This window comes from Suillus discolor (assembly GCF_016758755.1).
Source record: "Suillus discolor strain FC423 chromosome Unknown F5147scaffold_1, whole genome shotgun sequence".
NCBI classification, from domain to species: Eukaryota; Fungi; Basidiomycota; class Agaricomycetes; order Boletales; family Suillaceae; genus Suillus; species Suillus discolor.
In genome coordinates this window covers 1,739,309-1,763,530 of record NW_024541248.1, presented here as the reverse complement: position 1 = coordinate 1,763,530, position 24,222 = coordinate 1,739,309, and the positions used below count along the sequence as shown (strand labels likewise).

The 24,222-nt window shown below is 45.2% G+C and overlaps 10 protein-coding genes across 10 annotated transcripts; 3 read left to right on the top strand and 7 right to left on the bottom strand.

Moving 5' to 3' along the window:
- Positions 1-5,747: 5,747 nt before the first annotated feature.
- Positions 5,748-6,116, bottom strand: F5147DRAFT_647390 (uncharacterized protein; the record flags this gene model as incomplete). Its single annotated transcript, XM_041433195.1, has 1 exon — positions 5,748-6,116. The coding sequence occupies one exon, from the start codon at positions 6,114-6,116 to the stop codon at positions 5,748-5,750; it is 369 nt and encodes a 122-aa protein (XP_041300420.1).
- Positions 6,117-6,930: 814 nt separating this feature from the next.
- Positions 6,931-7,722, bottom strand: F5147DRAFT_562725 (uncharacterized protein; the record flags this gene model as incomplete). The annotated part of the gene is made up of 1 exon (XM_041430638.1): positions 6,931-7,722. One exon carries the CDS (start codon positions 7,720-7,722, stop codon positions 6,931-6,933), a length of 792 nt encoding a protein of 263 aa, XP_041300419.1.
- A 118-nt stretch (positions 7,723-7,840) lies between these two features.
- On the bottom strand, positions 7,841-8,914 carry F5147DRAFT_766906 (uncharacterized protein; the record flags this gene model as incomplete). Its single annotated transcript, XM_041440819.1, has 1 exon — positions 7,841-8,914. One exon carries the CDS (start codon positions 8,912-8,914, stop codon positions 7,841-7,843), a length of 1,074 nt encoding a protein of 357 aa, XP_041300418.1.
- An 84-nt stretch (positions 8,915-8,998) lies between these two features.
- Positions 8,999-11,009, bottom strand: F5147DRAFT_766905 (uncharacterized protein; the record flags this gene model as incomplete). The annotated part of the gene is made up of 8 exons (XM_041440818.1): positions 8,999-9,090; positions 9,139-9,240; positions 9,295-9,367; positions 9,404-9,588; positions 9,736-10,258; positions 10,385-10,492; positions 10,550-10,939; positions 10,992-11,009. 8 exons carry the CDS (start codon positions 11,007-11,009, stop codon positions 8,999-9,001), a joined length of 1,491 nt encoding a protein of 496 aa, XP_041300417.1.
- A 1,062-nt stretch (positions 11,010-12,071) lies between these two features.
- On the top strand, positions 12,072-13,069 carry F5147DRAFT_562829 (uncharacterized protein; the record flags this gene model as incomplete). Its single annotated transcript, XM_041430644.1, has 4 exons — positions 12,072-12,257; positions 12,312-12,395; positions 12,447-12,620; positions 12,677-13,069. The coding sequence occupies 4 exons, from the start codon at positions 12,072-12,074 to the stop codon at positions 13,067-13,069; spliced, it is 837 nt and encodes a 278-aa protein (XP_041300416.1).
- Positions 13,070-13,203: 134 nt separating this feature from the next.
- Positions 13,204-14,630, top strand: F5147DRAFT_766904 (uncharacterized protein; the record flags this gene model as incomplete). Its single annotated transcript, XM_041440817.1, has 7 exons — positions 13,204-13,483; positions 13,519-13,868; positions 13,914-14,009; positions 14,150-14,206; positions 14,272-14,293; positions 14,349-14,422; positions 14,499-14,630. The coding sequence occupies 7 exons, from the start codon at positions 13,204-13,206 to the stop codon at positions 14,628-14,630; spliced, it is 1,011 nt and encodes a 336-aa protein (XP_041300415.1).
- Positions 14,631-16,539: 1,909 nt separating this feature from the next.
- F5147DRAFT_766902 (uncharacterized protein) lies at positions 16,540-18,197 on the bottom strand (the record flags this gene model as incomplete). Its single annotated transcript, XM_041440816.1, has 14 exons — positions 16,540-16,731; positions 16,785-16,833; positions 16,888-17,116; positions 17,168-17,308; positions 17,365-17,481; positions 17,527-17,539; positions 17,591-17,619; positions 17,668-17,681; positions 17,741-17,769; positions 17,826-17,864; positions 17,917-17,931; positions 17,985-18,004; positions 18,056-18,088; positions 18,143-18,197. The coding sequence occupies 14 exons, from the start codon at positions 18,195-18,197 to the stop codon at positions 16,540-16,542; spliced, it is 975 nt and encodes a 324-aa protein (XP_041300414.1).
- A 1,457-nt stretch (positions 18,198-19,654) lies between these two features.
- F5147DRAFT_766901 (glycosyltransferase family 8 protein) lies at positions 19,655-20,737 on the top strand (the record flags this gene model as incomplete). Its single annotated transcript, XM_041440815.1, has 4 exons — positions 19,655-19,920; positions 19,972-19,996; positions 20,050-20,192; positions 20,245-20,737. 4 exons carry the CDS (start codon positions 19,655-19,657, stop codon positions 20,735-20,737), a joined length of 927 nt encoding a protein of 308 aa, XP_041300413.1.
- A 56-nt stretch (positions 20,738-20,793) lies between these two features.
- F5147DRAFT_563433 (peptidase M22 glycoprotease) lies at positions 20,794-22,249 on the bottom strand (the record flags this gene model as incomplete). Its single annotated transcript, XM_041430673.1, has 8 exons — positions 20,794-20,833; positions 20,889-20,987; positions 21,039-21,114; positions 21,167-21,432; positions 21,487-21,706; positions 21,758-21,859; positions 21,906-22,160; positions 22,210-22,249. 8 exons carry the CDS (start codon positions 22,247-22,249, stop codon positions 20,794-20,796), a joined length of 1,098 nt encoding a protein of 365 aa, XP_041300412.1.
- Positions 22,200-24,219, bottom strand: F5147DRAFT_15954 (uncharacterized protein). Its single transcript, XM_041428336.1, has 7 exons — positions 23,920-24,219; positions 23,817-23,870; positions 23,651-23,743; positions 23,504-23,599; positions 23,148-23,449; positions 22,817-23,087; positions 22,200-22,760 (listed from the first exon to the last, which is right to left on the bottom strand). The coding sequence occupies exons 1-7, from the start codon at positions 24,091-24,093 to the stop codon at positions 22,434-22,436; spliced, it is 1,317 nt and encodes a 438-aa protein (XP_041300411.1). The 5' UTR covers positions 24,094-24,219; the 3' UTR covers positions 22,200-22,433.
- Positions 24,220-24,222: the final 3 nt, after the last annotated feature.

The window sequence follows — 24,222 nt, the reverse complement described above, 5'->3', positions numbered from 1 at the left end:
AAATCCCCCAGCATGAAGTCTATTGTTCCAAGGTTTCACCGCTGCACTTCAGTTTGGATTGTGCTCCAGAAATCGCTATGTTCATTCAGATTATTCGGAGTGTATATATTCAGTAAGTTAATTATTTTATTGTCATGCCAGCTTATAGATAGTATAGTTGCTTGCCCTGGGATGATGACATGTAGTTTGACATTGGAGGTGTTCATGATCTCTTTGTTCAGAATGAATGTGACTCCAGCTGAACTGCTGGGGTGTTCCAGATCACTCAAGTTTAGAACCAAGAGTCTGCATGCATAGAGGGAGTCAATCTGTGTTTGATGCTCCAGGCATAGGTGAGTTTCTTGTACACAAAGTATGCCGATCTTCTGATTTCTGATTTCTCGGTTGATTGCTATCCATTTAGATATTTGGTTTTGTCCTGGGCTCATCAAGGTATGCCCTTTTATATTCAATGATGCTATTTTAATGTTGGCACTTGTTTTCTGATTGGCAGTCGTTTGGCCAGTAATGTTTTGGTTCAGGTGCAGGGTGTTTTGAGTGGGGATGCTATTTGGTGTGTGTGGGTGATTGGGTGGTTTGTGGTTTGACTCGTTTGGGGTGGGCGCATGGGTGCGGGGGTTCTCGGAGAGTGTTGGAGGTTTTGGGGAGGGTTATTGCACATGTAATGCCATGGGTTCGGTTTACTTTCGATTGTGTGTTGAGGTTGAGTTAATTCTTGCCTGGGTAGGGCATTTCCACTTTCAAGTCCTTGAGAATGGTCATCAGAGGGCTGCCCAGCAGTTTGAGGCGGTCCTCCTCTACATCCAAGAGGGGGAGAACCAAGGCCAACAGAGAAACCAGGTTGGGGGGGGGGAGATGTTGTGAAGCAGGGATGATTGGTATACTAAGGCTACATTACGATCATTGTGTAGCTTAGAGTCAGCATATCCTGGCTGCCTTACAGTGGACTATGTTAGCAGTTTCGATGAATAGAAATGCCCGGTACATTCCAATCCTCTACTTGTGAGAACTTCAGCCTCTTGGCATGACTCGTCCGAACCTAAATAGGTTTCCATGTTCTGGCATGCACCATGTGTTGGTGAGATGATCACTGCTTTCCTGTCTCACTAACATGATCAGCATATTTGGGCAAGGGATCTAAGTTGAACAGATCATGTCTTGATGATCTGTTTCATGCCATGACAACTTTCCTTTCTTCACAGGTACTGGGCCTGAGGTGGGATGGTTGTGGTGGGTGTAGTTATTCTGATGTGGGTGATTAATAGGTAACAACGGGTATTGATTCACAAGGTAAGGGATATGAAGTAGTACATAGGAGTATGTAGGGGTTGGGGTAAGTAATGAAACTGAGGGGGGTTTGGTGGTTAAGCACGTGGTAGGAGTGGTACACATTCGTATTTACATGGCATAGGTGATATGTAGCGGGTCTTAGTTGTTATGTCCGGTGTAGGTGAGGAATGTAGATTGCTATAAAGTGGGGTGGTATGAATATACTCAGATGGTCCTCTGTGCGCGAATCTAATGTCGGCCCAAGGGGATTGCTACTGAGAAGGTTCCTCTATATATAATAGTGGAGGGAAACACTGAACCGGGCTGTCAGATAAGCCTGGTGAGGCGCGCGATGATGAATGAAGCGCGATGAGCAAGAGCGCTATGAAGCGCTACCGAGCGACGAGTATGATGGCGCGCGCTGAGAGTGAGCGAAGCGCGCGTGTGGGTGGTGGAGCGCAGCGACTCTTTAAGTGAGTCGGGAGACAAGTAAGACGATGTTTGTATATTAGAGTATGAGAACTGGCGCTCGTGTCGGTTTTAGCGCTTAGTGTCGGTCGGCGGATACGATGGAGATTTTTAGACTTAGAGTCCAATGTTTGTGCGGGAAGAAGATGATCATTCTACATCGAGACATGAGTATATATATTGTAAGTAGCGTTAAGCGCTGTCAAGCACTAAAGTGAGCCGGAAAGCGAAGCGAGTACGTGATGATATGTAAAATAAGGGTCCGTGACGAAACATATGGAATTTGTGCGCAAGCGCCGGAGATATGTCAGAATACATGAGAATAAATTAGGAACACGTGCTGACGAACCGAACGGACATGGAATGGATAAACGGAGGACGAGCGACGGAACTGAAGGTGCGTGCGCCGATGCGCGACCGAGCACCTGTGCGCGCGAGCGGCCGACGAAGCGCCAAGTGCGCAGAAATGAGATACAGGTCGCGCTGTGTTTGGGAGGTGATTGGGACGTTGGAGAATTAGACCTCTACGAGGCCACAGAGATGTTAGTCTCTACACCGGGTCTGCCTCCCCTGGGTCTTCCTGTCTGACAGGACAAATTCCCTGCACTTCTCTTGCTCAGTTTGGGGCCATTCCATTGCGGAGTTTGCAGGAATGGGCAAAGGCCACATGGGTGCACAAGAGAGTGGCACAATTGGCAGGCATGTAGTGCTGCGGCTATGCCACAGCCATCTAGGTCTGTGGGATATTCCAGGATATGGAGGAAACCTCTGAGCTCCGTCCATGCTTTCGCATCATTCATGGGGCTGGTTGTTGTGAAGATATTGAAGCGATGCACAGATAGGCCTCCAGTGACTTTGAAGTCTAGGATCTTGATGTGAACCAAGTTAATGAAGCCACACATAGCTTTGTATACAAGCTTGTCATCTTGGAACCCGCTGACACGCACCAAACTTGTTTTGTGCATGGTCATGGCTACTTTTTAGCTTTGACGTTCTCTACTACACTTTACGAAATTACTAAGAATTTTCTATAACACATTATGATTTGATTTGAGTAATTTTCAGACATAACAAACCCATAATACTACATAATAATTCAATTAACACTTATCCAATCTAAAGATAAGTTTCAAACATACCACAACACATTATTCAGCATTCTCTCACAATCTTATGATTGTTTTTTTACAATTCTTCACATTTTTTCTGTATGTTCTGAAATATATTTACGGTAGCATTCCAACATTTCAACAGTTCATGTGTGATCAATGGCTTAGTCAGATGAAATGGATTAGTAAGATGAGATGGATTAGTCAGGAAACTGAAGGAAGAAAGTTGATAGATGGGAATATTTGAGAAGTGAACAAGTCATCATGAGACATTTCAACTATGACTCAGTATGAGTCATTATGAGTCATTTTCTGTCTGAGTCACTATGAGTCATATTTCCTTAAATAGATAGTTACACAGCCACATTTAGAGTAGTATATAAGGGGCCCAGTTTCCCCTCTGAATAATGATAATCTCCCTTTTGAAATAAGCTTCCTTTGAGAGGACAGACATCCCCCTTTTAGAGAGAGGGAGGAGGATTTGAGTATCTTCCTGAATTTCTCACCCTACATTTGTGTGAACATCTGAGTGAATATTAGTTTATTCCCTCCATTCTTTTGTCATCATTTCCCACAACATACTGATCTTCTGAGGCCTACCTTGAGCCAATCCTTGAATTACACTAGCTGGTACATGGTCATCAGTCATCTAGTTGTAGTTTTGTCACATTCTCTTTGCAACACAGGATACCTTTTCTGTGGGGAGAATTTACGTATTTTTAACGATTAGGAGGACGACAAATAAGACTAGCACTTTATTCAACAATATTAAGAGCTTGGCTGCTTTAAGACTACATCAAGAGGGTGTACTCTGTTCTGATTCTGCATCATACTCATCGTGAGTGCCTGAGCAGCAGAGAAGTTAGTTTCAAAGCCACATATTTCAGTTGATTCGATTGTGTTAGAGGCTTAGTTTGATCTCCTCTAATTTTTGAGAATAGGGAGTGTTTACAAGATATTACTCTGATTCATTGTGTACTGTGTGATTCATATCTTCATCTTCATATTGATATTGCACACCTTTGCAATCCTCTTTTAGTAGCATCGTAGTACTGCATCAAGCCAGTTATCAATTCAGCTACATCATTTGCAATCTTTATCTTTAACGTCCTAAGTACTGCATCAAGCCAGTTAATGGACTATTGGCCTTCAAGTACCTAAGCACTGCATCAAGCCAGTTAACGGTCACTATCTCAACCCACCTAAAGTCATTAGAAGTTTGCTTAGATCGACACTGCTATTACCGCCTCCTCCCACAAACGACCATGTTATCAACCGTTGGTATTTGTCTGAACCATTGACTGTGGAGGATAGTGAGAACTGGTGATTTTATTACCAATCACATCCTAGTAAGACACCGCACATTGAGAATGTGTCATCAATGCGGTGCCTGTTGTCATCGGAGGACCACACATCAACAACAGCTTTGTGGACAATGTCTACATCTGACGTGGTGAATCTGGATAAGCAGAAGAGTAATTCCAGGGGGTGGGAGCAATTAAACAGTGTAGAGATACAACAATTGCTGGACACTACATGAAGTAAGTAACCAGCAATATAAAAATGTGTTGTGGTCGTGCACAGCCTAGTCTGCTATACTTGCAAGACAAGTGTGTTCGACCTGAGGGGTTAGCTGTTTGGAATGGTCTGTAGTTAGTGAAACGATAAACGGTCAAAAGTCCGAGCGCAAGAAACAAAGTCCGAAGGTATATCTACGATGTCCAATGCCAAAGTGTTGGGTCTGATGTTTTCGGGTTTTGGGTTAGTGGGTTTCAGGTTCAGGTTTAGCGGGAATTGCAATAGCAAATGTCGGGAAAGCGAGCGGTATGCGGATTAACGACAATGACAGGTGTTTCGGATAGAAAGAGCGGTAATATTCGCAATGTCAACTAAGAACTACAAAATATCGGGTTTGACCACTAAGTATCGGGAAACGACTCCCTACTACTTGGATAATGAGAATACTTGTAGTCAGTCCAATATATATGTGAGTACATAGAAATCTGGAACCCTATAGGCAAAAGTAGTGGCCGACGATTTCGGGTCCGAAGTACATGTAGACTAACATGAGGCACTGCGGATGATGGGAAAACATGTAATAGCACTTGCTACAATGTGAGTAATGTGTGAAATAATCAACTACGCACCTAGTGGGGCTAGCAAGACGGGATGGGACACAGATAGGACAAGTGCGCAGGATTTCAGATTGGCCGATGTGGCCGAAACATCAGGTCCACTAGTCAAAGTGTCGGGTTGTGTGGGTTAGTGTCTGGTTACATTGGGAAGTGATTAGTGCACAACGGGTATTGGACGTGTATCGAGAAATCAGTGAATATGAGCCTAGTGCAAGCTCGAGTGCTACAACGGTAGCACCTCAAATGTGATGTCTGTGGAAGACCAGATGTGCTGGTTCACAATCAGGTTCCTAGTTTCTTCTGGGATCTTGTGTACTAAGAAGCCGACAGGGAAATCTTTTGAACTTCTTCCACCTTGGGGTTGAGGTGGGGAGATGTGAAGTGGTGGGGTTTCTTGGTGGATGAAGTCTGTGATAGTGGCTATGCTGGCTTGTAAGTGTTCCGCTATGATTGCCATTTTCTTTGCTACATCTTTACCAGAGTGGTCAAAGACATGCACCATAAATTTAGGGTGCTCCACCTGGAACCAGGCAAGGACCACCTTATTATCAAGATGGTTGAAAATTTGGGTGGAGTGTGCCATATGGATATTTGGGAAACCGCCAAGAGGCATGAGTGTGAACTGAGGTAAGATCGTGTGGTGGTTTATTCCATCTTGGTTGAGTATGGACTGGTTTGTTTCTGCTAGCATGAGGTGGGCAAGGATGGCATCTTCCTCTGTGGTTTGCGCTCATGTGGCAGGGGGGGTGTGGGGGGCACTCATGGTTTAATCCACCATGGCGTTACTGGGGGCGTGCATGGAATTACTCAGGTCGCTGTCATTAGCATGAGTTGCGGTAGTCTCCTGAGAGGTGGTCACTTTGAATTCACGGAAGACAAGGAGGTTGGCTGGCTGGCTGAGCCCACTCATCTCACAGAGGATGGGGGTGGGGGTATTTGGGGGTGAAGTTGGAGAGGAGGGGGGGTCAAGCAGGAAGTTTGAGGGCTGTTCCATGCTGTCATCATCTGGTAAGACATTCTGTGGGAAGAACCTCAGACCAACATGAGGGGTCTGGGATGATGGATGAGGGGTGGAGGGGTAGGGATGGGTGGTTTGGAAGATAGCTTTGAGGGATGTCGGTTCCTTATCCTTCATTGTGAGGCAGATGAGGGACTTTGGGAAGGGTTTGGAGGGGGGTTATATTCTCATATTCAGTCGCAGATTTTGTCTGAGTATCGAAAGTTGGGATCAGGGATGGCTTTGTGGCCGGGTTCATATTGTTTAGTGATGGAGGGTCATGTTTTTGTTTGCCTGTATGCAGGGGCATGTCCTTCAGGAGAGCAGTTAGTGGCTGTGAGCATTTAGTGTGACATTATTAAGATGTGTTTTCTTGCATTCAGGCATAGTCTTGTTTTTCAAACTTGGGTGTGGAATATGTTTGTGGTGGTTGGGAGGTTGACTTACAAGTGCAGTTTGGTTATATGGATATTTGAGGTGGTTGAGCATATGGGGTGTGGTGATTTCCACTACATTTTGAGTTTTTCTTTGTTGTTTTCACGGGTTGGGGTGTTTTCGTTGTTGGGTGGTTCAATATCAGGGTATTCATTTCAGTTCAGTTTCTTGCTGTCAATTTTACATGGGTGTGGTAGGGGGCACTATGATTGGGTGATAGGAATTACACATTTTTACATCATGGTTTTCTTGGTAGCGATGTTGTTGTTCAGTATGTTGTATATGTTTTCTAGTTAAGGATCTAGTGGGTATGTGTGGTTGTTGGAGTGGGACTAGGTTGTTCCATTGTCGTTCATTTTGTTTGTTTGTTGTCAGGTTTGGTGGTAGTTTTCTGGTGGTGTGGTAGTTTTTTATTTTGTGAGCATGTTCAGGTATGATCCTTATGCTAGGGATGGGTATTTTGGTTTGAAGAGGTCTATTGTATTGAGGCCAGTGAGTAACTGTGAGCTGGCATCACTCAAACTTGCCTGCAGATAGCATGGGAAAAACCCTCCATGGTAGTGGTACAGATCCAAGTGCCTCTGATTGAATTTCTTATGTTCCTTAAATCTCCTTTACTGCCTTCTTTTGTTAGACTTACACTTGGAATGTTCATCAGTCTATCAAACGATTTATGGCCAATACCTTCACTGACAGCCCAGTGAGCGACTCGCCAGTCAAGTTCTGATGCGAAAGATGAGAAGGTGTTGTAGGAAGAAGACAGTTGGCTTGTATCATCCATGTCCACATCCTCCCCCTCAGCTTTCTCTTCTCCAAATCTTCTCCTCCACAGCTGGTGAAGCGTCTCATCCACTCTGATGACCCTCCCTACCAAAAGATGTTCTTCAATGATATGCACATCTTCCTCTCCCTCTCCAGTCTCCTGCTGAGCATCATGATAAGAGCCCTCTCCACAGTTACGGCCTATATGATCTTCATCATTAGGGGGGATAAGGTTGTACATGTGCTGGCCATATTCTTCCACCACTTCCATAGGGTCCAACTCAGGCTCCTGCCTAGGTAACACCATTTGTTCATCAACCTCTCTAGCCATCACCTCTTCTCCAAATCTCCCTGGCAAAGTCAGCTCTCTCAGTTTACCCTTCTTATACCACTGACAGCTTTTAGCCGTCTGCAGGTGAGCAGTGATGCCTTGAGGAGTCTTCATAAGTTTGTGACAGGCTGGGCATATCAAAGGATCATCATCTTGGGGGTCAAAGCTTTCTACATCAACGTTCAAAGCCTGAAGTGCAGATCTGAGAGTAGGCATGGTAGTGATAGAAGTATGTGCTAAGTACTATGTGTTTGTACTAGTTGCAGTGATGTCATCACAAATACATATCAACAACTATACAAGTACTATGAAAGAGTACGCAGAGCATGTACGGCTATTTGGTACAGGGGTTCTTTTGGGGGGGCCCACCTCCATTCATTAATTCTAATGATTCAACTCCACGCTTGCTGGCACAGGAGACTATGCTGGCAGGGGTAACCATACTCCCAAGAGCAATGCTGTTAGATGACCTATTCAGATTCCCTGCAACCTTTAGAGACCTCTTCCTTTTGTTCTCCACCACTGTAACAGTGGGAAATGAAGGGAAGTGTCCGTGTCTCAAGAATTCCTCGTATCGCTGGCGGCCATCTTTAATTTGAAGCGCATCGGTGTAAGTGTCATATCCTTTTATGCTCTCCAACATGTCTTCCAGGATACAAGTGACTTTGTCATGGGTGGGCACATGCTGGGGTGGCGTCCAGAAGACCTTACCTTCCCTGGTAGAAGTGATGCCTTTGAAGAGAGAATGAAGCCTTTCCATCCCCTCGAGGAATGGAGGTTTTGCAAAGTACAGGGTGATGAGAGCCTTCATCATTTCCCATGACATCGTCACTTTCTCCATGGCAACTTCACAGTATTCCATCACATGGCCGCCAGGCTTGGCCCAAGCAGGCACGTTCAGACTAGTGAAATCCCCCACACAATACAAATGCGCCTTCTTATTGTCAATGAGTTGATGTTTCCACATGTCCCTCACAAACTTGTGCTGTGCTCGCAACCCTTTGTGTAATCGTTGTGCAACAGTTTCGACCGGTGCTGGATTAGATGTGGATGCTGAGGTGGAAATGGGAGGTGGTGTGGTGGTCACGGGGGTGGAGATGGTGGTGGTTGGAAACATATCCTTCATCCAAGACGTGTAGCCTGGAACCTGTGCACCAATCAGAGGCACAGATTCTTCTCTGAGTTGCACATGCTGGGAGAACTTGGTGTTGTGCAGATCCACTGTGGAATTGTCTTCCTCAGTGGCGAGTTTAGTCACTAAGTGTTCAATATCCGCCCAGTCACGAGTGACATTAAAAGGGCCATCATAGTTGACGGACATGATCCACAAGATCCAGAAGAATGACTCCAGATCATCACATGCTCTGTGCTCGACGATGTTCCCATTGGCACCAAACATGAGCTCCATGGAGAGGTAGGGGTATGTCCCCTTGTCGGACTTCAGAAGTGTGACACAACAGCAGAATCTATCACTCACAGTACAGAAATGCAGTCAAGATTCATCGAAATTTTTGTTTTCCTTACGCAGGTCAATAGCAAGACCCCAGTTGGCCAGGAAGCCCGGGCACATTGCCCTTCCTTGGCCTGGTTGAAATAAGTTGACGATCAGGCAGAACTATAAATAAAGCTTACCTGGTATGGCAGATTCCGCATCAATGCTGTTCACAGCTATCATGACATTGGGCAAGCTGACATCCCTGTGAAGAATATCATGTCCAAGAGCATTCCCATGACCTTTGTGCTCGGTTAGTTCATATCGACTTCAAAGACAGTGCCAAATGCACGCACCTTGCACTGCCATAAGGATAGCATTGAGGAGTTCCTCTATAGTGGCAAACCAAGGTAGGGCAATGCCACAGGCCTCAAAAAGGAATCATTTATGAATCATTTGTTTTACAGCAATGGATGGCAGGAGTTCGTCTTTGAAGTACTGGGAGTTCTTATCTGTTTGATTGTGTGGGTCACTGGTCCTTGGTGCAGTCACAACATCAAGTTGACTGGCCAAATATACAGCGATTTCAGGGGGCTCTTGGTACTCTGCATTCTTTTCACCATTACATTCATGGAGGTCCTTGTTCTGGGCTTTAAGGAGCCCGTGGATGAAGGAATCAGAGCGATCTCCATGATATACCTAGCAATCTTTGACAATTGAATGGGTAGGACCTAGAGGAGTTGTTAGCTGCCTGTAATGCGCACCATGGTGACCTTTCAATATGAGGGGGAACTGACCTTCATATGATGCGACTGCTTTCTTGGCCTTCTTCCCCTTCCCCTCAGTGTTCACGTTTGCCTCCTTGGAGACCAAGTACTGGGAATACATGGGGTGGATGCAAGCAAAGACGTGTGTTCCTTGACCTTGGACAGAATGGGATGAAAAAAGACACGTGTCTATTGTGAGGGTTAATGGTTGTATCATCTCCAACCATACGAGCTTCATCTGGATCACACATAGACCCATACTTGCACTGAATTGGGGTGTGGTAACCGTCGGATCATAACCAATGCTCTCGAGTGAGCCATGTGCTATGGCAACCAATGCCTGTGTGACAATCCCTGGGTCGGTGTGGAGTGACATGGGCATGGATTCCATAGTACCACCATAGTGAAACATGTATACGCACAGATTGGCACCACACATTGTGAAGCCGATGAAGAACAACCAATTGTCTTGTTTGCTGAAAATGAAGAACACATTGTCATATAGTTGTTCATATGCATCTTCCACCAGTTCCAGCGTATCTTTGTACTTGACCTATCATAATATTGCCATAGGTGAGCATCTACAATGGTGATTGAATGATGTTACGCCTACCTGACAGATTGATCTCATGTGCTCTCACTTTTCTGCAGACATCTGAAAATGGCTATCCAACAGTACCAGATCAGGCTTCCTCCTCTTATCGATGAAAGTGTTGTGATGTGCATGCCACACTCTGCTATTGTCGATGTTTTGCACACCTGCCACTGTTGCACAAGTTTTGGTGAACTAGGAAAGTACATCAGATTGAATGACCACGACTCGCAGGTAAGATAAGCCACTCACTTCAGTGAAGAAATTTGCGAAAGGCTCTTCTTGCTCATATTCAGGCCCTGTGAGATCTTTTCCAACCATCGGTGGAATGAATGGGCTAGAAGAGTATATCCAGCCCTCCTCCGTGTACGGGAATTGCTTTGGAAATTCAGAAACCCAGCTTTCCCAATGTACCAAGGGCTCACACAGCTGCTTCCAGTGGCAGATATGAATATTCCTGCTGAAGTTTTGATGTGATTCTTTCTTGAGAACCTTGGCCAAGCAATGGTGAGTAGCGAGCTCAAGTTCATTGTTCAAAAATGAGGCAACCTGTGCGTTTTTTGCTTGGGTGGAAAATGCAAAAATCGGATCCACACTTACTCCATGTCTTACTCTGCTCTGCTGTGGTAGAACAGTAACACCCTGAGTGCCCAAGGAATCAACCATTTATTCTGGATAGAAAGGATGAACAAACCAAAGATTTGTCTGCCATGGGAGATGTGTAGGCGTGTTATCAAAGTACATATATGGCTTCACCATGCTGTGGCAGCGAGGTAAACTCTGATTGTTATCTATGGAGAATTCGTATTAAGTTATGTGATGCTTTATAGCATTCCTACGTTGGATGGTGGGCGAGCCCCAACAGGGTCTCATGGGACTGCATCGGGGCACACTCACTGTCTCCCACACCTGCTCAATATCTCCAATGGCATCGCCATCACCCACCACACATGTCTCACACCTACCTGTGTCATATTATGACCTTGTCTTGCTTGACCATGCACTGTCTTTCCTTGGCGGTGATAGTGAAGGACTCAATGCCTTAAAATCACTTATTAAAGAGCACCAAATTTCACACAAAGCCTATCAAGCACAAGTCCATGATTCTACACCCAGACATCCGAGTCTACATCAACAAACACAATGATTTCACCCTTATGATGCTCAAGGGTGCAGGACATGCAGAAGAGGAGGGATTGCCATGAGAGAATGGGAACAGATGGGAGAAATAGCAAGTACTATCAGCCCTGAGGCAAATGCATTGATCAGGATGCTAGCATCCAGTGATCTAGACTCCAAGCTAGAAGAATGGGCTGGCAGCTTGTTATACATGAGCCAGAATCTGACTTGGAGCATGGAAGACTTGTTGTCATCAGTGTTGCTACATTGCACTTCTTTCATATCTAAGGGCACAGAGGTAAACTTCTATTTGATGGTTAGCCAGATACAGCTTGCTATGAAGTGCCAAAAGTAAATGATCTTCTCTCATTCAAATGTCTCTAACTGATCAAGAACTTAGTGAGATCGCAACTTCTGATGAGGGTCTTCTCAATCTATCGGATGTCTATAATATGCTGTCAGAAGAGGGAAGACCCACCTTGAGGACCATTTACTTCTCTTCTTTCTAAGTTCACACCGTCCTAGTTGTCTTCATACTACTCCAGCAATGGTTATAAGAAGGAAGGTACTTATATCAAGATATCAGCTCATGCATTGGAGGGGTGCGTTTCTTTGACTTGCTTTCCAAAGACTTTAGTATCACTAATGTGTATATATGTTCCCCAGGCAGGTATTGGACATACTTAATGCAGATGGAACTTTGATGGCTTTCATTTGCACAACACTACCTGATTGTATATGCAACACTCTAGAAGCTAATCTCCTTGCTGCTTTTGGGAAGTCTAACATGCTCATTGACAGAAAAATGTTCAAAGAAGACGAGATGGCTGCAAGCGAGGCAGTAGGCCAGTTTTCTGATATTCAAAAGGACATTATATTTAATGAGTAACTGGAGGGCGCTTCTGGGATGGTGATGAAAGGAGATGTTCTCCCTTTCCATTGCGCTCATTTTACTTGGTATAACAGGTATACAACACCTGTAAGCCCGTCTTTCCAGACATGAGCATCAGCTGACACATTGTTGTTGCAGGGAGATAATGCACCCACAGATGTTCACCCTCATAACCTTAGGGTAGCAAGAGCGTCTTGTACTAACTACTCTCAGTTCTTGCCTTATCCCTCCAGGGAAATGGTTGAACATGCTGACCTGTACCGAGGGATGATCGCTAACTTTGGAGACTTGTTTGAATGGATCAAGAACATGGTATGCTATTTATATTATCTGGAAGTTCCGCACTGGGAGGCTGAGACATAGTGTAGATATGTCAGTGTCTACCAGAAGAATATGAGTTTTTGATCCAGTATGTGGACCTGCTGCCTGGAAAACCTGGGTCTCCTGTTGCATCATTCCTTTCTCTAGTGGTGAACGTCAATGTTTGCACTTTAGCTCACCGAGATGGTAAAGACTTGATTTACTGCTTGGTCCTTCCATTGGGAGACTTTAAATGTGGAGAGCTAGTGTTGAAGGAACAGGGTTTGGTGGTAGGGTTGTATAGTGGAGACTTCATGGTTTTCTTATCTAGAGACACTACTCACTTCAACCTAGACTATGAGGGGAGGAGAGCATCTCTTGTCCTACACACCGATGGAGAGTTTGCCAACTGGAAGGAGACTAGGAATCATTGGAGGAATAATGTACATTTCTCTGGATGACACTAGCTATTCTGTTAGCTATCAAATGCTTCAATATTGTAGCTTCTTTGTAGAGCGCTTAAAGTCTAATATAATTTACGTCACCTCTTCACTTCCATTTTCTTGTTTGGAGGGCGCCTTACTTTCTCACACACATGGCTCCCAAGAAAAGTTCTGCTAAGACTAAGGCTAAGTCTACATCTAACACTTCTAAGTCTACTTCTGGCCCTGCAACTAGAGGTACTACAACAGCAAGGAAGACAGCAGCAGCACCAAGGAGTGCTCCCAGCAGTGCTGCAGCCAAACCTACCAGCCATACCACCAGAGCAAAGGCTACTACATCTACTTTCAGTGCAGCAGAAGCCAAGAAATTAGAGGCACTCAAAAAGGTTGAAAAGAAGGCAGCCTTAAAGAAAGCGGAAACACAGAAAAAATGTATGTGATAATTGTTTCTACCTGCAAACGCTAAGGGTGGTTTATTACAGAAACTAGGAAGAGAACGGCAGCAATGCTGGCCAAGGAGTCAGCTGACTTTGAGGAGGAGGATAACCATGAAGACGGTGAAGAGGGAGAAGATGAGAGTGTAATCTCTGCTACTAGGTGGCCAAGGAAGTCAAGGAAGGTAACTTTTGATTCCAGTGATGATGAGGCAGAGGCACCGGCAGAGGACCCTCTGGAAGAGGATGAAGCTAATCCCAGCTGTGCTAAGGATATCTTATGTCTAGAAGATTCTTCTGATGAAGAACCCACTCCAGAAGAATCACCTGCAAATGTTTCAGTGGAAGATGCTTCTTCAACACATATGCTGCAGGACTATGAGGTGAGTGTTAGTTCTCTTCCCATACTATGCTAACACATACAAAAGATCGTCATCAAGTCTATCCATGCTAATATCTCTAACACCACTGCCAGCAAGGGTGCTACTAAGGTCACTCTTAATGATTTTAATAGTCCCAGGGCGGTACGCATTGCCAGAATAGCTCTCAGAGGTATGAGAAGAGATACAGCCCTGCAGGAAGGATTTCCTCTATCTGGGAGGTGCATTTCTTTGAGTTGGACCATCATGTGTAGGGAGGCATCTAATGACAATGAGCTATAAAGGCCAAAATGGAAGAAGTTCAAGCAGATGATGATCTCAAAGGCAAGCTTGTAGCCTATGTAAGTTTTTATTGATGTGATGCATATCATACTGATGCTTTCTTATCTAAGACATGGAACGGTAGTGGCCAAGTAAGAACTATATTGGTAGGTAAGGCTAGAAGTGGGGTAGCTGTCTGATACAAACTTTCTGGACTACAAGGCAATAACCTCAAGGAAGCTGTAGACTGGTTGTTATTGGATGAAGTGTTCCTGTATGACGGTATAGATCTGGAGGTGAGTTTTCTTTGTTTCAAGTGTGTAACTGCTACATATTAATTATCTATTGCACGCTCATTACTCCTACTTCCAGGCCAGGACATATGACAAGTCCAGAATATGGATGAACAATGCATTCGCTTACTTGATTGAAGATACTTTTTGGTCTGTCAAAGGTGACACAGTGAAGATGGGAAAGAAAGGTAACACCTACTGTTACAGCTAGGATGGGTCTTCTCAACACCAGCACGAATGTGCTATCGCATAGAGTGTGTCAAGGATGTCTTACAAGTCGGTCGAAGACCGACAGGTCTCTCCGTCTATCTCGGTAAGGGTCGAGGGCCTCATCGAGAATGAAGGGCTAACAAGAATACGGCTAAGGCACGGGGAGTGTCTTAAAAGTGCAGTCAAAGGTTCAAAGAAGCAAGTGGATTAGATAAGCTGGTTCTAGAAGAATCTAGTTCTGGGATAAGACCTAGTAGATTAAAGTAAAGAACTGGTACAATAATCTGGCTACTTATATATGTCTATAAGTAAGGGTTCAAGCTCAGTCTGTATCTAAGGATCTATGCTATCAGAGATAACCGAACATGAGGTTAACCATGAGGATCAGATAAGATACATGAGGCTTAACCTCTGATCAAGGGTGAGGCGCCTTGAGGCGCTCCGGATCTACATAAGGCAACATGAGGCAACATGCACCGATCTAGGGTGACCATGAGGCATACAGCCTCAGAGGATCAGGTACAAGGCCTTCTAGGCCAGGGGCGGTGTCACAGCGGTCCAGACCACTGTCGTTCTAAGTGCTGGCGGCATATCACCACGTCGGGAGTCTAGCAGGATGGGGGCTTCTGTAGATGTTACGGTAGACTGTAACACCTACCTTGAGTTGCCTGACCCTCTTCTTAGCATCTGTGCAACAGCAGTAAGTTCTAGTATCTCTCCTGATACCTTTCTTTCACCATTTTCTCAATAGATAAAGTGCGCTTTCAAAGGAATCAGAGATACCTGCAGCATCAAGGGAATAGTGCACTTCACTGATGCTACCTATGGCCCTGAGTACACATTTTAATTGATTTCTCAAAGGTCTAGCTAACTTTGTTTTTTTCTAGATGATGCTACTATATGGACTTGCTTAAGAAGTTCAAGAAAGACTCTCCAACATACTATGATCTCATCAAACTGGAGCTGCAGGACGTGTTAAGGTAAGCTATGCATTTTGATTTGAAAGACATACGTACTAATGTTAGACAGGGAGCATTGCAAGGATATTGCCACATTTCTAGATGAAGGTGATAGCATTACTAACAGCAAGATTGATTTCAATGCAATGGAGGAAGGCACCAAAGTGCTAATGGCAGCTAGAAAGAGGAAGTAGAGGCACAGTTAGATTGCTTTCTATTACTTTTATTACACTTTTTTTTGTCCAGTAAAGCTATATTAGAAATACAGTGGCTTTTCAGCTTTTTGTAATGCTCACCAGCATAACTAGCTTTTTAAGCTTTGAAAAGCTCAAAAAGCCCAAAAAGCAAGATGTCAGAGATTCACTAGAGCATTGCATTAAATGTACATTTTTGTTTATAGGAAATTCTGCTGGCTAAAGTAGCTTTGGTGCTCGTAAAGTAGCTCAGAAAGAAGGCACTTTGCCATTTGAGCTTTTTCAGCTTTTGAATCTTTTTCAGCTTATTTTAGCTTATTTTAGCTAAAAAGGCTTGAACACTTTTTCCTGATGTTACATAGTTTACTTAGTAGAATAAGGCACAAAAGGACACTGACATTTTCCTGATGGCAATGATTGTTTACTGGAACATACACTGCCACACAGTTATGATTTTGAGATGTACAGTCATGTAATATTGTATCCTAATGGTATGAGATCTTGTTAGGCTCTGTCTGACTTATTTTATGTGTCGTGCGTGTTGTGCTACGTTGATAAATAAGCATAAAGGAAACCTAATCACAATAGTGAGATAAATAAATCGCAGTGTAACCTGGGTATCTCGGTATACGATAGACGATGACGTGAACAACACATGGAGGTAAATGTGATGTCCTGGAATGCCCATAGGGCCGTGGTATCTAAATTAGCACGGAGGTTTTTCCTGATGCTCTACCTCCTTCCTCGATTTGGAATATCATACACAAGAGTCAACCTCGGGCTGCTCCAATTCCGGTGGCAAAGACAAACAGACACAATCCTCGAACATTGTACTGATGTGTACGCAGTCTTCATTGGCATGCGTGTCCCAAATGCTGATGATAAGACGTGGCACGATAATCAATGGCGCGGTATCCTTGAACAATAGTACAAGACCCAGCATCACCGTCTTTTGCATGCATACATTAGAACATATATCTGTGAAACCGCAAAAAATCATACCGTAAGGTGGGCCCATACTATCGCCATGACGATTTGAGTTGCCAAATTCCTAGCATGATTTAATGAATGCTTTCAGAGAACACAACGAACGAAGGGAACTTACAGGACAAAGTATATGACATGATATCGGACGATCATCACTACGTAGGTGTTAGGCTTCATTTTAAGTTCCTTTCGTTCTTTCAGGTGCTTCTTGAGGACGGCAATGGCGAGAACAACCAAGAAAATATCATAGCATATGACAGGGATGGAAGCGTAGATCGCAGGCATAGGCCCAGTGTGGAAGACAGCCGTGCAGTACTTGATATTTGGGGTTATTCTGATTTCTTGAACTGTACAACAGGCATCAGCTTTCAAAGAATTCAATCAAAATATAAATTCACCAGAGATCTTCGAAGGCTGGCTCCATAAAAATGCAGCCACCGCTATATAGAGCGCGACGATAGGTAGGAGCAACCCCAGTAGAACATAAAGTATGAGCTTAGATCGGTTGTGCAGGGCGTAAAGACGCCAGATGAGAATGACTGCAAATGTAAAAATGGGAAGCGCAAAGGTGCGAGACTGTATGGATATGACATACCTTCCGCCAAGCAAAAATATGCAGAAAAACCCCATTCCATGAACACGAATATACCATAACCTATTTCAATTTGATGATTAGCAAAGCTAGTCTCAGTTGAATACGATACACTCACAACTAAACAAGATGTCAGCAGCAGATCAGGCTAGCTGTAAAACGAACTTGTGACGTACGGCTGAATCTGGGTCAACCTAGAACCCTCTAAGGAAAGGAACGATATACTCACTGCTTCAGGTATATAGAATAGACCTCCCCCTAGTGCTGGTCAGTCAATGATGGCTCATTTGGTATGACGTCACGTACAGGTGGCGCAAATCCTAGACGTCAGCGTCAACATACAACGTACCATCCGAAGGATACAAACACCGCGACGTACATTGCAATGACAAGACCAAAATATCGAACCTGACATAGCAACGAAAATGGGAAACCATGAAGCACTTTGGCAGGGTGGAGCTCACAACAAGGTATAGATATGTCATCACTGACCACTGCCTTTGCTGCATAACAGGTCAGTTCCGGAACTTCATATCATTGGGGTTGAACTCTAACCCAAACGAACGTGACCTGCGATATATGATCATGAGTACTCGGAGATAACGAAACAACCCCCTCCTTACCTCTTTCCCAAATTGAAGCACTAGATGATATTACGCTCAACCGTACTGCAGGGTTCATGAAAGCTACTGACCGTAGTCATAGGATATCAGGGTAATGATTGCAACTGGAAATGACGAAGTTCAGCACAATGATTCATGTCCAACAAGCTCTGACGAACCCGATATGCTGTTATTCCAGTTAAGAGCATAGAGATATTCTTCTAGTTTTGACATGAAAATGTGCAGATTAAATGGCGAATTCAGAGAGTGAGGGATGGATGGACTGCTGCTGCTCACCAACGTACGATACTTATAGGGCACATCGGAATCTCGTTGACCTCTAAGGGTTGTGAACTTGTGGTATCCTAACGAAAATTGTACGACATCGTGCCGAGTTTGGGCCATACTTTTCCATTCGATGACACAAATCACTGTCCTCGATAACTCGCTATCGACGGAAAGGTCATAAGTATATCGACAATCACACGGCTGACAACTTGAAGAGTCACCCTGCGTCACCGGTGGCTGTTACTGGTTCTTGGGCTAGATACTGCCAGTCCGACCCTCTTGTTAGGTAGCATCGGCAGTGCCTGTCTACCCCGAAATGGGTGGAAAAGATCAAATGAAGGAAGCCCCATCACCATTCATATAAACTTGACAATGACCTAAGGTCGAACCTCGGAATAAGCGAAGGACTTGCAAAACCCAACATGTTGACGTTCGTGTGGCAAAGTGATCTCTTGCATGGACATAGTTACGATGTTTTCGAGGGAGAAACCGTGATCGGCGAGGTGCCCTATCTTACATGTATGAGAATATGAGTAACTCGACTATCTGCGAAACAGAAATGACAGCCTGGCCCTCAAGGTGGGAGTGGAGAACAGGGACGCCAGGAGCGGCCTTGATCTACTTGTTCCAAGTAACTTAAGGAACCCTAACAGGGCTGGAGTTTGAACACCGTGACTTGAAATGTGCCTGCACACCTCGTTCTAGCTCGACCCTAACTTGAGCTTGATTTTGGACCCCATGCCAAGATCATACACGCGAGGTCTCGTGTTGCGGTGGCGAAGTCTAACATACACAATCCTCGAACGTTTGTGCTGAAGATACGGCCAGTTTGGGCGCATGTCCGGGCGGACCACAAGTCTGTGTCTGGGATCAAATCTGAGTGATTGAAGCAGAGCTTATATGACAAACCTGCCCACCTACTGCTCGTCACCTACATCACGCCACCACACAGCGCCCGCTGCCTGCCGCCCGGTTTTGGGCTCCGTCTTAAGCGGACAATGTCAATTTCCTCCTTCCCTGTCTCTGCCCATCCGCCTGCCCCGGTCAGCTAGGTATGCCGCCGTATGGCAGCGAAGCTCGCAGCTTTCCTCAAAAACTCCCCAAGGTTATCAAAGTTGATATGTATACTCGCGAAGGTCCTCAACGATTTCAACTTCTAGCATCAGGTTCATCGTCAAGGGTCCTTGTGTGGGAGGGAGATATCCTTCAAGTTTTTTTAGCGCCAAGGTAGTGAAAACGCGGGTGCAGATTGATCCAAATTTAGAATGCGCTATCAGTAATTAAGTAGGGCCGCAACCTCCGACTGTCCAATCTTTTGGGTAGTATATTTGAGCAATTATCAATATTTCCGCTTTATCTTGGCTCCGTCGCTCCCTTCCCTTTCCCCAGTAATATCAATCGCGATGGCTAGAAGGGCGGCGTATGTGACTCTACTCACAGCAACCAGCTATTTACCTGGCGTTCTGGTGCTCGATTATACCCTTAGATCTGTGGAATCTGCGTTCCCTCTTATTGTCATGGTCACTCCTACGCTACCCCAGGATGTTCGGAGTGTTCTGGAGCGAAGGGGAATTTCCATGAGGCCTGTTGAATCACTGCGCCCTCCAGAGGGAAAGCATTCACTTTCAACGCATGACGCAAGATTCGCTGATACATGGACGAAGCTGAGGTCCGTGCAGATCAGTTATGGAACTGATGGACCACTCATTGTAAGATAAAGGGCATTTGAACTGAAGGAATATGAAGTATCTAGTTCAGATTTTGCAGTGTTCATGACTTACACGTGTTTTGAGCATAGCGCGTCGTCCTCATGGATGCCGACATGATTGTGATGCGTAATATGGACGAGTTATTTGACATCGATCTCCCAAATAACTGGATAGCTGCTGCGCATGTGTGTGCTTGTAACCCACGCAAACTGCCCCACTATCCTGCTGATTGGTATGCCATTTGACTTATCTGCCATCATAATACCTCATATTTAGTCTTCCAGGGTTCCCGAGAATTGCGCATATACTCCGTTGATCCACCCCTCTGGTTTGACTACTCCAGTGCTCATTACAGAAGCAAACCCGCGTCCCCACACCCAGCTAAACTCCGGCATCGTGGTTCTCAATCCTTCCCTGGCTCTTGCAGAAACTGTCCGCAGCCACCTTTACACTTCACCTCTAGTGTCAACTTGGTCATTCCCAGACCAAGACCTCCTGTCAGATTTATTTAGAGGAAAGTGGAAACCTCTTCCATGGTGTTACAATGCACTCAAGACATTGATGTTAATTCACAAACCGCTGTGGAGAGACGAGGAGATCAGATGCCTTCACTACATTTTGGCTGACAAGCCTTGGCAAGCCAGGGTATCTGAAGATGACACAGGAGAGTACGCAAAGAGTCACAGGTGGTGGTGGCAGAGGCTAGATCAGCTCGGCCAAGAGATGAAAGGGGAACCTGAGGACTGGGGGCTGGTGCTGGCGAACGTTGCACAGTAACAATACAGACAGATACTGACGATATTTTAATGTAGAATAGGTAGGGGTTCACATGTTCAGGGTCGCCATGCGACATGCACTTCGTCGGTCCGGAATCTTGAATACAAAAATTACTTTCTGCAAGACGACTCCATAATATTGAGGCACCAACCTTTGCGTACAGGTGCTCTTTGCAAGAGGTGTCTGATATCCCATGCGGTAGCTCAGTAGACCAGCCTGAGCAATCATGATGCCGTTATCGATACAGAAACTACAAGTTCGTGAATAAGAAAACCATGTCATTAGTGCTTCAAAAACTAACCGCTCATCGGTTGCAAACACCAATCCACCTCGCTCTTGTGCCATGATGCCCATCATTTCCTGCAGTCGTTCATTACCTTCAGGTGGATAAATCAGGTTGGCCATAACGGGTTAGAACAAATATCTTACAGCCAACTCCTCCGACGATAAGAACCTCTCTACTCCCGATATGAGCCATCGCTCGTTCTGTGATTTCAACAAGCATGGAGAACACCGTCTCTTGAAGGGAGAAACAGAGATCCGCGGGCCTGATAATATCTTCTGACTCTTCATCAGGTTCGCCTTGAGCCCGGTACCGACGGTCAGATGTGTAGGCTTCGATCGAAGTCAGTATGCCAGACAAGCTAACATCCATCCCCTTGGTAGTGTAAGGTAACGGGACGAGTCGTTTTCCCCTGCGTGTACGCGAAGTCAATGAAAATACCACGAACAGAAAGAAAGTAAAACACTTCTTCGCCTCTTGCTCAATGTTATATCCTGGACTTGGGTCGTTGCTCAGGTTTATTACTCTGGCAAACCTGTCAAGGCAGTTTCCAACAGCTATATCGAGTGTTTCTCCAAAGATCCGGTAGCATTGCCGTGAATATGCGATGACCTGTGTGTTGCCACCAGACACGTATAGTACCACTGGATTCTGAGCTCCAGTGACTTGCCGTCCCATTTCAATATCTTGTTTGACAACATCAGTGAAAGTTGCACACCGTGATTGGATATACCTACGTCCGACACAATGATTGACACCAACAAGGGGCTTCTCGTACAACAATGAGAGGGTGCGAGCAACTAGAGCAACAGACTGCAGAGGTGCACCCATGCCAGGGCCTGGAGGATCATTCAAACACGAAACTTCAAAAGGGATCCAGCTGACCTTTGGTATAACATATACAGTCGAGGTCATGCATCGTAATCTTAGCTTTTGCAACTGCATCTTTAATCACCGTTAACGCCCATTCTCGATGGTGCTGGGCAGTATCTCGAGGGAGAAATCCCTCCCCAGGAGGTGTGATGTAAGTGTGCCTAACGTTAGAGAGCACTTCGGTCGATCCGTCGACAGCATGTTTGATGACTCCTGCCCCGAGTTTGTTAGCTGACCCCTCTAATCCTAGTGCGATATAGGCCCTGCCTGACGAAGTCGGTGAGTGTTGTTCGTCATAAAACACATTAATCTCAACTTGGATTCTTGAGCGGAGACTCGCGACGACGGCCTGGCATTGTTCAAGATGTCTATCTAGTTCTCGTGCTTCAAGGTCTGGTAAAAGTACAGTCACAGGAAAAAGGAATCGAAGCTATGATACAAAGTTATTAGGCCTTGTGGACTAGAGTATGCCGCAGTACTAGTCGCCGTCGATGATGACTCGGAACGATTGATGCGAATTATGTAAGTAGGTATCTAATACTACCCTACGTATTCGGAAGAGTCGCTGTCAGAGTCCATGGAGGACTCGTCAACGTTGATGATCTCTTCAATGCGGCGGCGTTTTTGTGACGAGCGTGTGACAGGCAATTCCTGTTTAATCGAACGCTGAGATGACGAGGGGTTGATGTTGTTATGTCCCATTTTTCGTGCCTTCAGTTTCTTGTAGAGGTCCTCCTTAAAATCAAGACATGTCAATTTGACGCAGGGAGCACGAAGTTCACCACGCTCATAAGCAGCCTTTATGCCCTCGACGGAACGTGAGTCTTTCGCTTTTCGTTGTGTGGTTTCGCAGTACTTGAATCGAACCTGATAGGCCAAAATTAAGGGATGACTCGGATGACTTCGAGGCTAATTATACTTACTTTTTCCGGGAGCGTCAGCCATTCTTCAATAGTCAAGGGTTCAACACGATGGGCCCGATACCGGCCCATAAGTCTGTATTTGGTTTTCTCAACCCCAACAAAGAGTTCATGTACCTCCGGCTGAACAAAGTTATGAATCTCTTCCCCTAAGCCAACAAACATGTACCCAGCCATGCCAGGGTTTGTTGGACACCAAGGATTCTCCCACAAGTTCGGGCAAAGGTAGCTTGTTATACCGAATTTTAGGGCTAGAGACTTTGGCGTTGCGATGCTGAAGAGTTCATAAGCTGAAGCCATCAAGGTTGATCAAACACATAAGTTAAGAGCCTACTTTGAAATGAGAGCTTGCGACCCTCCCCCAATGTGAGTTGTTATAAAGGGTCTTGTAAAGCATACAGTTCCACCATCCGCAAGGTCAGGAATGAGTTGCGGCGCGTTCTCGATAGCTCGCTTTCGAGGAGGTGGTAACTGAGAGGGAGGATGTACTGCAAAAATATCCACCGAAACATTTTGTTCTTCCTTCAAGTTTCGGTCACGAGATGGGCCAGCTGTCGAGGGCCCCAGTACGACTGGTAATCTGGCGCCATTGGGCGTGCTACGGGGAGTTGGGAGAGGATTTGTATTCACGCCAATCTGCATGGAGTATTAGTTGCTGTGGGATAATATGTTAGATAAAAATGGACCTACATTCACGCGTACAATTCGTGCAGCTGCTTGAAGCTCGCGCGCCAAGGCTGTTTTTTCGTTATTTAACTCCTGAAGTCGTTTCTCTAGTGTATTGGCCTGAAACATGTGTTAGGCTGCGTCGAATCGATTATTTAGTTTCAAAATCACCCTCTCTTGCTGCCTAGTGACATCCGTCTTGGACACTTTCAATTGTTCATGTAACGCATCGCGATCTTTCGTTGCAAGCTGTAGTGCTGCATTCTGACAACGGCGAACGCGTCAGTACATAGAGTATTCTACTAGCAATCGGATCAATAGTATGTATTCGACATACCACGTTCTGCAACTGCGTCATCTCAAATTCGAGTTTCGTGTTTCTGACACGAAGCTGTAGATGATTGGGCGAGAGGAACGTCAAAGAGATCGCGCCTACATACCTCATCATTTTCACTTTGCTTCAATGCGTTCAGCCGGTCGCGTTCGGTCAGGTTTGCTTCTAAATCTGCGAGTCTCTCGCGCATGACAGTAGCTTCCTTTTTCGCCTCGAGCAGTTGCCCCAGAGTTTCGACGAGGTACTCATTCAACTTGTTGAATTTGTTATCGTGCGCCATTCCAGAACTGCCGTCGATCAGTTCGGGGGAAAATTGAACAACCCGGAGAGTTAGCAAGTGGTCGCGAACAAGTCTCAGGGGGTGTACTGATAGTAAGACTTCGGCTCTGCGAAGGAATGAGTCGAACCA

Excerpts from the sequence above, each read along its gene's own strand:
- F5147DRAFT_15954 (XM_041428336.1), bottom strand. The coding sequence starts at position 24,093 with ATGGCGCACGATAACAAATTCAACAAGTTGAATGAGTACCTCGTCGAA. Across the intron at positions 23,744-23,816 it reads TGACGCAGTTGCAGAACGTG|AATGCAGCACTACAGCTTGC; the intron begins GTATGTCGAATA and ends CGCCGTTGTCAG. Across the intron at positions 22,761-22,816 it reads GGCTGACGCTCCCGGAAAAA|GTTCGATTCAAGTACTGCGA; the intron begins GTAAGTATAATT and ends TTGGCCTATCAG.